Genomic DNA, 13,552 nt, shown 5'->3' on the forward strand with positions numbered 1-13,552 from the left:
GCCCAACATCCTGTTTCCCACAATGCAACCAAGATGCCTATAGGAAGCCCACAAACAAGGCATGAGCACAATAGCTAATCCCTGCCTCTGATCCTGGAGGCAGCATGCAGCCAGTGTGCCTTATCCCCTGTGCATTTGTGTAATGCACATCCAAAATTAGGTTGATAGCCACCAACAGCTCTTGTAGCTGTGAGTTCCATAGTTTAACTATGCATTGTGTGAAGAAGTGCTTCCTTTTGTCTGTCCTATATCTACCACCATCCAGTTTCCCTGAGTGATCCTGGGTTTCTAGTATAATGAGGGGACAACGACACACTTCTCTTTGTCTTTTACACGCCACCCCAAACATGGGCGTAGCTAGGATTTTTGTTGGTGGGGCAGAACTGACGTGATTGGTCAGTTAGTTAAGTATTTCTATTGTTTTACTTGATCTAGGGTGGGGCAGCTGCCCCCTGCCCACACCCCCCACCTACGTCCAAGCCCCCAAATGTTGTAACCTTTCCTTCTAGGGGAGTCCCTCCAGCCCCTTGATAATTTTGAATCCCCTTTCCTGCAGCTTTCCCAGCTTGAGTTACTGAGATGCTCTTTAGTTAATCCATCTCAGCTTGTTACACAAGAAAGCCTCCCAGACACCAGCATTTTTCCTTTTTATTAATTGTGTGCTTCTCTTGTAGCCTCAGATCTTTTTAGCGCACTTTGGTACATTAATTAAAACACTTAGGTATTTGCCAGAGTCATCTCAAACTGTTTGTTTGCTCTTGATGACCTTTATAACCTGCCTTCCTCCCAAACGAGCCCAGGACAGAATTAGTTCATTGAGCAGTTTTGTATGCACTGCGCTTACTCTTCACAAGCTGCACCTACTGTACAGGATTGTGAGGCAGGGCAAGGGAGTTAAACAAGGTGATGTTTTGGTATCTTCCAACTCTGTAATGATTTGGTTCTTAAAGCATGCAGTAGCACATATTTGCACTTCTCACTGTATTCAGAGAAGGACGACAAAGATGTTGAGGGGCCATCTCTGTAGAAAGGTTAAAGGAGTTTAGCCTGGAGAAGAGATGATTGAGAGGTGAAAAGGTAGCCATCTTCAGATATTTGAGGAGCTGTCACATAAAGGATGGAGTAGATCCTGTTAACTCCAGTGGAATAGGAGCTGAACCAATGATTCATTAAAGGAATTTTTGACTAAACCTTAGGAAGAAACTTCCAGACAGTACAAGTTGAAACAATGGCATGGACTAGCTTGGAAGGTGTGGACTCTCCTTCATTAAATGTTTTTAAGCAGAAGCTAGATAGCAACCTATCAAGGATGCTATAGCAGTGGATTTTCTGCAATGTCAGGCTACACTAGATTACTTTTTGAAGTCCCTTCCAACTCTCTGTGTGGACCTCCTGACAAGAAGAGCAAACTCTTAGTCACCCTTTTAAAGTCACCCTTAGAGCCAGGTAACTTTTTTTAAAAAGTGTATTATATAATGATTTTTGTACTTTGCAGACTCAGCAACGGGAGTGAATGGCTCTTTCATGGCAAAGATGAGGTAGGTGTTGTCATGAATCCGGGGCTTAAGAAATGAACTGTAAGTGTGTCACTGTTTCCATGTACTGAAGTGAATGGTACCACTTTGCATCATACTGTTTTGCTAATCAAAGCTTTGGCACGGCTGGGCCACTAACCATGACTGCTCATTGAATCAGCAGTCAAGTACAGCTAGGGTCACACCCACTTGACGGAGTGGGAAGGAGCTGGAATATATTTCATAGGGTAGGAGAAAAGGAGTTTGTATTTCATCAAATAACTATTTTAAGTTACTAGAGCTGGCTAGCAAAATGCCACCTTGGGGCTTGCTGTTGCTTTTTGAGGCCTGAGTGTATTAAGACTAGTAGCACCTGTGTGTCTGCTTGCATCTCAACTGCTCTATGTATATATTTGAATTACCAGAGCCAACTGAATGGCTGCAGCCATATGTAGAAATACTGGCATTAGATTGAAATGCCATGTGGAAAGCAACTAACATTGATTTCTAATAGAAAAGGAAGCAAAATAAAACGGGTCTCTAGGTAGAGTTCCATGAGTAGAATTAATGTGCAATCTTTTTTTTAATAAGGAGATTGAGGCTGCAATCCTATGCCCACTTATTTGGGAGTAAGCACCAGTGAACTTAACGGGGCTCATTTCTAAGTAGACACATATAGGTAGTACACATACCCTTAAACATTTTGTGACTCTACGTTTGGTCTCATTGAGGGGCAGTATTTCAATATGAGTAGGAAAATGAGAGTTCCCCTTAAAAAATTTTTAGGAAAAAAGCACTGCAGCTGAGTATACATGTCTACTCAGACGTATAAATCTTTGTGTGAACTGATTGTTCTCTTGGTAATTGAATTTATTGGCTTCTTAATCTATTTTGAATTGTTCTGCTTTAACATTTTTTCCTTCCTTAGTTCAATGTGTTCCTGCCCCTCGGCTTTTCTCTGGGGCAGCTAGCCACAATCAGCCAATATTTTGGATGTTTTTGAAGAAACATTTAAAAATGTAGAAAGTACATAGTCAAACTGCTGAAATGTCTTTTTTTCTTTTCTTTTGGTAACATTGCTTTGGGTAGCAATTGGCAACTGAAGTGTGTGTAAACCGGATTTTGTTGTTGGCAGGATGAGATGCACACCTGGCTTCAGGGCTTCAGCACAGCAATAATCGAATCCCAAAGCATTAAAACCAAGGCCCAAAGCCTGCCTCTGCCTTCCATCACTACCATGGACGTGAGTCTGACCAAGAAAGACAAAGAGAAGAGATTCAGCTTCTTTCCCAAAAAGAAATAGCTAGACAGGTGGCTTGGTCCAGCCAGATGCCTATGTTCTAATGTGCATAACGGGGGGGAAACCTGCATGTCCGAGTGTCCCTGGGCACTCCTGGCACCACTCAAAACACTGTTCTCATCTCCACAACACAGCCTTGCTTCTCATTTCCCACCACATCCCCATCTCTCTCCCCCACACAACCCAGGGCATCAAGGCAGTGTTTCAGGTAACAAGGCAACATCCCTGCTGCAAGCAGAGCTGCGAGGTGTGTGTCCTTGGTTGGTTCATTGGGAATGCAGAGTTCAGCAAGGCTGACCTTGTGCGTGATCATGCTTTGCACACCTCTCTGTGAACAAAGAACTGCTTCAGGGGAGAAGACAGTGTGTCGATTTCAGGGGCTTTTTGTGGAAGAAAGGAGTGAAGCAGGAACCTAGCCCACCCCAAAAGGGAACTGAATGAAAACCATGATGGCTCTGGAGCAATTCTGCTTATCTTGGAGGTTGGGGAAACTACATCCTCAGCTCATTGCCAAAAGCCCTGGTTCCCAGAAGCTGCTTTCCCAAATCGTCTGTTGGAATAGAACCGTCATGTGGAATTTCACCGTCATCTATAGCACAGGCACACCATGCATCAAGATCCAACCCTCATACTGGAAGTCAGTTTTCTCTTTTCAGCAGGTCTGATGCTCTTCTTTGCAGGGGCATCTGCGACGTACGCACACACGCATGCACAATACCGTGTCACAAAGCACAGAACTTTCTCACCAAAAGGTTCCACCCAGAGTCCACTGCGTTGGTGGCGGAATCCTTGCTCGATTATAAATGAATCAGGGTTGCAACCAAAGAGGAGAGAGCATGACCCATGTTCAGACTTCTGCACTAAATTGGTTAGAATGGAGACGTGTTAGAAATGTGTGTGTGTGTTTGTGAAAGAGAGAGGAAGTTTGCTCACCCGCTGCACTAGGAATACAAGGAAGCTGAAGTTAGTTGCAGCTATGCCCCACTGAGAAGCAGCCTGTTGGGTTTCAGTGGACTTTAGCCACCATTAACTTTGGCTGGATTGTGCCCCACATTACTTAATGAGGTTTTTATCAGCCCCACTATATTTATGCCGGGGTTAACTTTGTGACTAGGCTGAATCCAGGTGCCCTCCCCTCCCCTGAGCTTTCTGTAAACATCTGTCCTGTGTTGGCTCAGCTCTCCAGAAGCAAATGGCTCCTCTCTTGTCCCTCCGAGGATGCATTGTGCCCGAGCATGGCCTTTGGTAATCCACTGCACTGCTTACACTTCTGTAGAATGGAGTGTGGCTTTCTCAGTTACTGTAAATGCAGTCTTAATCCCAACTGCTCCCTTCTGCAGAGACCTCTGCCTGTGATGTGTGGGTGTCTGAATGGCTGTTTAAAATATATACAGGCACATCTAGCTCTGACCTTATGATAAAGTTCACAAGCCCCTTATCCAAGGAAGGAATTCATCATCATCCCCTCCCAAAGACAGATGGCTGCTCAGCTGTATTGCTCTTTTGGAACATATTGCTGGAGAGCTAATTGCTTTTGACATTGAGTGGAGCCTGGAGATTGCCTTTCCTGCAATGGCCTCTTTGCAGCGATAGTAATACTAAGGATTCTGAAAACAGCAGGCTCCCATTCTTCAGTTGTCTTTAGAGCACCCCGCCCCTAGGGCTCATTGCGATTTCTAAACCATGTTTTCTTTGTGGGTGCCATATACCATACAAAAAGTGCCTTAACCTAGGGGCATCCCATTATCATCACTCCAGGAGTGCGCAGGCTCTGTAAACACCATGAACAGATTGGTTTGGATTCTCCTCGCTCGAAAAGGAAGCTATGAAACTGTCTCTTTAAGCAAAAGATATGGGGATCCGGGGGGGGGGGCTGTCTTTGCCTCACACCCACAGCTGTGGGAAAAAGCAGGGCTTGACACTTACTGTCATGGATCCAGGTACCAACAGCTGAGGCTTGAGGTTTTTCCACATGTTACCTTTTGTCAAGTCTCAAAAGTGTTAAACTTTTCCAGATCTCCTGGGCTGTAATGGGTAGCTGACAATCGGCTGCCTCACTATTGTGATGAGCAGAGCAGATTCTTCCACAATGCTACATTCGAAAAGCCAATACATCTAAATGGTTTTGAATTATAGTGTTCCGGGTTGTGGAGTCTGGTAGCATTAACCCCACTGAACATTACCAGTGCAGTTATACGACAGCTTAGCTGCCAGCCTTCTCCTTTCTGCCATTATAAAACATCACTGCCATAAAGGATGATCTTCCCCCTTTTATGTTCAGAGTAGGATGCACCCCTAGGTGACTGCTGAACAGCTGGTTGTACCACAACCCACATATTGCAAAATTGGGTTTTTAAATATGAAATTAATCAGCAGGTGCAGGAATGATTGCAAGGGGAGGTGGAGAAGAAAGTTGAAAAGTAGAGCAGACAGCCTTACTAATTCAGCATCCCTCAATGATGCTGGTAACTGGTGCCAATTGGGGGCTGGTAGGGCAAAAGGCAAAGAGACCTGCAGTAGGCTTAGCTAGAGCCAACTCAATCCGGTTTTGCCACTGTGTTCTACAAGTGCAACACCAAGACTGAGGAGCAGTGCCATACTCTTGACTGGTTCTAAGTGGGAAGGCAGGTAGCCATGAGCGCCCCATTAGTTCTAATGGAGAAGCTTCCACTGCTTCCATAAGCCTTTCTTGCTTCCAGAGGAAGAGCAAGCAGCGCCCACTAATACTTCTCTGTTGCTGCACAGTTTCGACACAAGTCAGTGATATAGCATGCTATTACAACAAAGACTTAAATATTGTGGATAATTTGCCACAGCACTGATATTCAAGGCATGCAGCCCTAGCCTGTGCAGATAATGGGGGTGCCTAAGCTCACTGAAAGCAGTTAAGCTTAGGCACACGTGAAACAAGGCCTATTTAAGCAGAATGCCTTTATGCTCCATTTCGAGGCTAAAACATGGAAGGATTCTCTCCGCCAAGGTACTGATGGTTATTGCTAGGGAGAGCTCAAAGGTGCAAAAGGGAGGGGGAACTCTTCTCTAGCAAAAACAGTGGGCACTCTTAGGAACAAGAGCCCCCAGCCTGCCTGGAATCTGCATTCTTCTGGTGACCTTGCAAAGCCGTGCTGAAAACCTGTGGGCTGCTTATCGTCAGCCTGTTCATTGGTGCCCAGACGACGATGCCAGCATTGGGAAAGAGCAGTGTGTCTCTGAGCACACGCAGAGAGGTCCCCCCCCCACCAGCCTGCCTCCCTGCTTGCAGCTGAGCAGTACTGGCACCTTTTTTTCTAGAAAAGAAAGCACTGCCTGCCATACTTACAATCTGAATGCCCCCAAAGTGGTATTTTCTCCACTCTTCCAGTCCATGCTTATAGGGGAGAGATATACTTTATCAGCCTGCTGAAGTGAGCACAGAATGGCTCAACTAAGAAAAGGGGAAAAAAGGCAGGCTGTCTGGACTTCATTGTGGGATTTTAAAAAAAGAAAATCTTATGTGAGGCAGCTCTGTCTAGGAGAGGCACCAGGCAAGGAATAGTAGGGATCCTGCAAGTTTAGGGTGACCGTTTTCTTTAAGACAACAAAGCACATGAGAATTAGGAGGAGCCGATTCTCCAGCAAATGCCATCAGGAAGAGAAATATTTACTAAACATGCTACCCAACTGCAATTGTACAACAAATATACCTTTGGGACCGCATAAGCATTCTGGCTTTGGCAAGCTCAGCCATCCCTTCCCTTCCTGGAGGATATTTTCACCTGTCAACTCCTGAGTTTCAGGTATGGTAAAATGCTCCTTTTCAGGAAGCTGAAAACACACAAAGCTAGGCTGAAATGCTATTTGAGACTATTCCTGCTGTGTATGACCACTGCCCTATACTAGGCTATGTGCTAAATAAGGAAGTTGCTGCAGCCCTTATGTGTACTTGTTCTGCTCCCCCGTTTCTTTAACCTTTTGCTTGTGCACAGCACCATAAGCTGTGCTCCCAGACCTCTGTTTGGTTTCAGCTTGGCACGTTTCGAGTGCAGTCGTTGTCGGTGTGCCATTATGTCTCGCTGCATTGTGCTCCTACCCATTACAGACCCAGGGAGTGTTATCATTTCCCTAGCAGGAACCATTTGCTGTCTGGCAACTTGCAGCCTTCCCGTGCCTGGCTGCGCCTAGCTCTTCCTTCTTAGATCTAAAGCGACTTCACCTCCGTCAAGCGGCTCCTCCATCAGGCTTAGCTCTCCAAGACCCCACTACTAACGCAGAGGTCAGGACCTGTCAGAAGGGAGCTCCACATGCACCATGCCCAGAACATGTTTGCTTCAGAAGAGCAAGGGCTGTTTCTTGGAGATACGGAGAACAGCTAAAGTAGCCCAGGACCTCTCCTACAGGTTTATAGGGTTTGGGGGTTCATACTCTCTTAAAAACAGCTAGGCACCAAGTTCCACCTGCTCCAATGTGCTTCCACTGTCCAGAAAAAAGAGCTAAAGCTTCAGAATGTGCTTCAGAAGCAATTTAATAACATTTTTCTAATAAATGAACAAATAAACCCTTCTTGGCTCCTGGATTTTGTGTGCAATTTCTGTTCGTTAAGGGCTCACCCACAGTTACCTGCAGTATGGTTAAAGACACGAGTGAGAGCCTAGGGGCCTGTGTGTAACACCTCTGCTCAAAACTCTAGATGTCCGTTTTCTAACAGGCCAAGTTCAAAGTGTTACTATCGGTATGTAAAGCCTTTACTGGATTGGGACCAGTTTACTTGTGGGATCACTTTACCCCACATGTACCCTCTTGATGGCTTGGGTCTGCAGAACTGCCGCTGTTACAGGTGCAACATAAGACCTTTTCTGCACTTTTAAGAAATCCACATTTTCATATTACAGCACCTGCACTTTGAAACTCCCTTCCTATTGACACCAGGCAGGCACCTTTGCTATATTATTTTTGGCGCTTGCTTAAAAGATTTCTGTTTAGGCAAGCCTACCCAGACATGGAGCAGTTACATGTGTTTTATCTCTCTTCAGCTACTGTTGTATTTAATAATGCTCTGAATGTTTTAAAATCCCCATACTGAGAATTTAAATGCTTATATTTTTGTAAACCCCTCAGAGGTGTTCTTACAATCAAGCGATACATAAATGTTGTCAAAATTAAGGAAAAACAAAACACTATGCAGTCATTTTGCTGCCTGGAACACCCACACCGTTTCAAGCTTACAAAAGAAAAGGGAGCACCCCCAAAAGTTATCTTGAATAGCCTTTAATGCAAAGTATCCTTGAACATGTCCAGAGATGATGCCTAAGGACCTTTGGGATAGTCTTTGGCAGGCAGAGAGAGGAATGGAGCAGACCCTTGACATTTTCTGTTGTTTGAAACTCACCCCTAAGAAGGTGGGCGTTGCTTCTCTGCTGTTTGGTGGAGAAATAACCTCAAATACTTCCCACCCCAGCTGATGAAAACCCACCATTGCACCCTGACTCCTGCCCCAGAAATCCAGAATGTGTTTGTGCTCCCCTTCTCTCAACCGTCACTGCCTACCCTTAAACCCAACATTCGATAATAAGACTGGGCAGCTGCAGCACTTTCCTGACTTGTTCCTATTTCTCCATACAGAGCTCTCCTCTAGTGGAGCTGCATTGTTTCCTTTGGCAAAGTGTCCCATCTTAGAGAAACTTGATCTAAAGACATCCAGTAGTCGGGGTGGGGGCAGTGATCTTTCTAGCCTGACCAGTGAATAGAATAAATCTTCTACCAAGGGATGTGCAGGTCTTTTAAGACCTCCTGGCACTATAGTGGATCAGAACCACACCAGTGTTAGCCCATGCCACTGGTGAACTTAAGAGAGCTCTGTGATGCTCAAGACTCTTCTCAATCTTACTTCTGCAGTAAAAAATCATAGGCTGCAATTCCCCCCCCCCATTCCCCCCCCCAAGTGAAGAAACCACAGCCACATTTTCTGGTCAAAAGTGGTTATTGCACAGTGCGTACAGACTGAAATGTGTACACAACCAATATTATTAAGATTATATACTATCAAACTGGGAGTCTTAGATCAACCCTCTGCCAGCCACAGTAAAATCACGCGCTTAAAAATAAAAAAGTAAAGACAAAAGAAAATTTGGAACAATAACTTATGGTTATCCTATGAGACTGAGCAACAGAAGGCTCATTCATTTCTGCTGTGGCTTGGCAAAGCAAGGATTTGGTCCTGAAGGGAAAGGAAACACCTTTTCTTAGTGGACCATATGAGTAGCTGCAAAGGAGTCTCTGATTTGTGGTATGCCTGTCCTGATGGGAAGCTTCTCAGTGCTTCCCGGAAACGTGTGAAGAGTACTTCCCAACAGTGCGGCCAACGAAGGACAGCAACCACCTGGCTCAGAATGCACAGCCATGAGCTCAGCAACTTCCCAGAAGGTAGAGGCAGCTGGACACGAAGGTTGGAGCACAATCAGCCAGGTGGCAATCCAGGTCGGAAGAGGAGGAAGAGACTGTCACCCGTCCTTTCTCCTCTCAAGGAGCTGGGGGAGAAAATGACATCAACTCCAGAACCACCCTAGTTCATAAAAGAGGGCTTAGCAGCATGGGAGCAACAGACATGGGAGCTCAACTGTTGGAATTGAGGGTCTGGAATTTCTCCCTCAGGTTCTTTACCAGGCTCTGCTGGCTGCTGTCTGTTTTCTCCCGGCAAACCTGCTGAAGTGCTTTGTGGGGAGCTGCTTCCTGGAGGTCCTCCTCACGCCTGCGGTATTCTTCCGAGTCCTGGTAGGCCTTGCACCTCTCCACCACAGCCTTGAGAGAGATCTTCTCCCGGGAAGTAGGGGAGCGAATCTGCACATAGCTCTCGTCCGGATCGACAGTCACATCCAGCAGCTTTTCCATGACAACCACTCGCTGACGGTTCTCCAGTGAAGTCTCAGCTGTAACGCTCAATTCCTTGTGCGCGTTGCGGCCCTGGAGCACGGAGTCCGGTGGAGCTTCCCTTTTGCAGCCTGGCATGCTGCCCCCTTGCTGGGGTTTGTCCGCTGCCTTCACAATCCTCTTGGAGCACTGGTGCTCCTCCAGAGCTCTACCAGCTGTATCCACCATTTTTTCAGGGGCTGAGCGGCTCCTGTTGACGGGTTGCGGCCTGCACTTCTGATTCCCTGATGGACAGGAATATTTGGACCTGAGCTCCCGCACGTCTGGCCAGTTGAACTTCTCAGCCACGACGGGGCTGAGGGGGCTGCAAGACAGGGTGCTGCTGGTGGGGGAGGCAAGCCGCGGGCTGCTGGAGGAGGGGCTGAAAGAGAAGCGCTTGGGGGACTTCTCCAGGGACGAGGTTGACGATGGGGGGAGAGTCAGTGGGCTGGCCTCCTGCAGCAATACTTGCTCGTAGGTATTGGGGAGGGTCAAGGCTGGCTTCCGTTTGCCTAGAAGAAAAACCAACAAGGAATAAGTGAGGCAGCAATAAGGCAAGGGGTTTGCTGGGTGGGCGGGCTGCAACGGTGGTCCCCCTCACTCCCCAATCTCAGCAGCTCCATTTTTGTCAGCTGCACAGCAGCTTTGCTGTTTCCCTTTGAAACAGCAAGGAGGGAAGGAGGCTCCCAGAGGCTGTTCAGCTTGAGGAGTCGAGAATTGCCAAGTTCTTGGGCACTTTGGTGAGGACCCTTGTTAAAATATCCTAGAGGTGGAGGTTTGTATTCAGATATATCCAAGCCAGAAAGTTCCCTCCCCATTCGCCTCTGCAATCCCCTCTGGGCCTCCATCAATTCCATCTCAGAGATATACAGTAGCTGGATAGGGCACCTGGGGCTTCTCCAATAGAGGGAGAAGCAATGGAATTAATTGAATTAAGCTAAATCAGGGTGGAAAACCTTTCTCGGCTCAAGAGCAACATTCCTACCCAGGGCCAGAAACGACTCCTACCTTTGCACTGTAAACTACATTTCAGAGGTTGTTATAATGCCCCCTGCCCTCTCTAGCCAGGCATCACACTTCAAGGGCACATTCCGGTCAGGAAAGAGCACCTGAGGAAGGTGTGGATCAGGCCTGGATAAGGGCTGCGGCCAGGGGAAGGAGGAAGGTGTGTGTGGCTAGGACAGAGAGCTCTGAGGAGACGGGATACGCTGGGGCAAGAGTTCCCCCAGCACTGAGAAAAAGGCAGAGTTCAGCAGTGAGTGCAGCCCAATGCAGGAACAGGCTGGAGAGACGGAGCCCCCTTCCTTCAGTTCAGACCATTTCAACTTTCTCCTACATACCAAGAAAGAGTTTTTCCCCCAGAACATCTCTTTCTATCTCCAGAATCTACAGATCTGCAAATCTGCTCTCTTTGCACGATGTTTACAAACTGTGCTTTTTCCCGGTTTGGGGGCTGGACAGTGCTCACCAAAGACAACTTTCCCACAACTGGGAAAGAAACAGGAGCATGGAAAGCTGTCTTGAGGATGCTGGGAGGTCTGAAAAACAGGCCACCCACTTGGGCTTTTGCCGTTAAAGTAGCACAGGTTCGTGGTTTTGAGCAGCCACAAAAATGTGGCATGTGCACTGCCTCTTGTGTCCTCCCTGCCCAGGTGATATTCCTCTGGCCCAGCAAGTGGTACTTGGCTCCGGCTGTCATAGAGTTCTGGTCTAGAATATAAACTCCTCAGGAAACAGAATCCACTACTACTATTGTAATAAGCACATTTCAGTATTTTTTTTTTAACTGTGGCTCTTAAAACATTCAATATATTATATTTTACAACTGTTTTATATCTATCTGACACTTTGTGAATCTTTATATTTGGTGCATGTTGCTGGAGGGGTGTTTTTAATGAAGGTTGCTACCTCCCAGGAGCCCAAGAGGAAAGGACAAGTCATTAATCTAAAACTTTAAAATATAAGTCACAATGAATCTCCTATATTTATGGGCACAGCTGTGGCTTCTAGGCACTGCTGAAATTCATATAACATGAACAATGAGGTCCTGCCTGTGATAGCACAGTGCCCTCTGGCCAATACATACCCTTGCTTTTCTTATCTGCCTCCGGCTGGACAGTCAAAGTATTGCCTTTCATCTCCTCCTCCAGCTCAGCAAGCCTCCTATGTGCTGCAGGCTTCTGGCCCTTGATTCGGAGGCTGTACTGGCGGGCCAGCTGGTAGACCTTGTTCTTCACCTTCTCCGCCAGCTCTGCCTCCGTCAGGTGGGCCAGCTGCATTATCCGGGGGTGCAAGCGGGGGAGATACCGATCTTGCTCAGAGCCCCCCAGCTCATGGGCCAGCTTCCAGGGCTTCCTAGAAGGCGCAGCCCGCTCCACAGGAGACTTGCTCTCAGGCGAGGGCACCGCCGACTCCTCTGTGATGGCCCCAAGATCCTCGTCCTCCAGGATGAGCAGCGGCTCATGGAGGTCAAAGCCGTTCTCCTGGCCACGAAGCCTCTCCGCGTGCTGCAGAGAGGAGCCCCCAGCCACCTGACCATTCGCCGTGCCTGGCCGAGTGACACCTTCAGGCCTCCTACTCCGGCCCTCTCCGCTTGGCTTCTCCATCTCCTCCCAGATTTTAATCATCTCAGCCGGCGGCCTGAATTCTGCTTCGGTGATGGGCAGGGGGCTTCCAGCAGAGGCTGCCTCGGAGCGGGGGGCCTGTAGCCCAGCCCCGGGCCTGTTTGACAACACCCAGGCTGCTGTGGGGCCAGCCCCACCACTGGCAGGGCCCCCCGGCCTCTTGTGCTTCAGCCCCTCCTGCTCGGGCTCTGGCTGGGGAAGGCTGTTGATCCTGAAGACGGAATTCCTCACCATCCCTTTGGGGATGTAGGACAGGCTCTCCCGCCGCCTGACGCTGAAGCCGGCATCCTGGTGCTCCGCGTAATCATAGTAGTTCTTGATCTTGTCTAGCAGCAGCCGGTCCTGATGGGAGAGCATGGACTCCTTCCTCTTGCAGGAGGCATGGTCCGTCTCAAGCAGCCCAGGAGAGGCAGCCCCGCTGCAGGCACTGCTGGGCTCACCTGGGGGCTCTTGTGGCAGGGAGTCTGTGGTGCTGTTCGTGCGACATCCGGCCTTCTCGCTGCCGTCCAGGCTCAAGACGCTGCCGCTGCGGCTAGCCTGCTTTGGAGTCAGGTGGCCCTTGCCCTCCTCGAGTGCCAGGCTGCTGCGGCGAGAGAGGCTGCTGGCAAAGCGCTCTGCAATGACGCTGGCTTGATCCAGCACAGAGAAAGGGAGGATGCTTCTGGTCTGGGGTGCACGTCTGTCCTCCTCCTCTTCCTCCTCTTCTTCCTCCTCCTCCTCGCTACTAAGCGGCTTCAGTTCAGTATGTTCAGTGGGCTCCAGGCCATCTGAACGCTGTTGATTCAGGGTCCCCCACTGGCCTGCCAGGACTGGCTCCAGGTTGCCCACCGACTCGGGGTCTGAAGGACCCTCTTCCAGGTACTCTTCCTTAAGGGGAGAAGCTTCTAAGACCATGCTGAGTTCGATGGCTGATCGCGCCTAGGAAGAGGAGGAAAGTTTTGCACACTTAACGCACAACCCAAAAAATGGTGGTCTTGCAGATAAACAGTTTAAGGGCTGAGTTAATAGTCACTACTCAAATGCAACCAACTCTTGAGCCCAGCAAATATGTTGGCTTCTAAGGCAGGGAACCCACCAACCACTAAGCTGACTCAACAGCAGACAGAAATATTGCTCGTTTTTATGTCGTATCTTCTGGGGACAATGTGGAGCATCCATTGGAAAAGACTATGGCATAGAATACTCAGTATGGGAACTGAGTCTGGGAAGTGGAATGTCCAGGAGCCTTTGGC

At 48.2% G+C, this 13,552-nt stretch overlaps 2 protein-coding genes across 12 annotated transcripts in view; one reads left to right on the forward strand and one right to left on the reverse strand.

Moving 5' to 3' along the window:
* SPTB (spectrin beta, erythrocytic) overlaps positions 1-7,348 on the forward strand; it is a 99,235-nt gene extending 91,887 nt beyond the window's left edge. For all 11 annotated transcript variants that reach the window (XM_083463843.1, XM_083463846.1, XM_083463832.1 and 8 more), the window contains 2 exons: positions 1,496-1,538; positions 2,650-7,348. In XM_083463843.1, the coding sequence (XP_083319969.1) occupies positions 1,496-1,538; positions 2,650-2,817 (211 nt within the window). In that variant the 3' untranslated portion in view covers positions 2,818-7,348. The remainder of the gene's footprint in view (positions 1-1,495; positions 1,539-2,649) is intronic.
* Positions 7,349-8,042: 694 nt separating this feature from the next.
* PLEKHG3 (pleckstrin homology and RhoGEF domain containing G3) overlaps positions 8,043-13,552 on the reverse strand; it is a 45,149-nt gene continuing 39,639 nt past the window's right edge. Inside the window, exons 18-19 of the mRNA XM_083467146.1 lie at positions 11,783-13,238; positions 8,043-10,208 (exon numbers count right to left, since the gene is read on the reverse strand). Coding sequence (XP_083323272.1) covers positions 9,403-10,208; positions 11,783-13,238 — 2,262 coding nt within the window. The 3' untranslated portion in view covers positions 8,043-9,402. The remainder of the gene's footprint in view (positions 10,209-11,782; positions 13,239-13,552) is intronic.

This window comes from Podarcis liolepis (assembly GCF_965112155.1).
Source record: "Podarcis liolepis genome assembly, chromosome: 1".
In the NCBI taxonomy this organism is placed as follows: domain Eukaryota; kingdom Metazoa; phylum Chordata; class Lepidosauria; order Squamata; family Lacertidae; genus Podarcis; species Podarcis liolepis.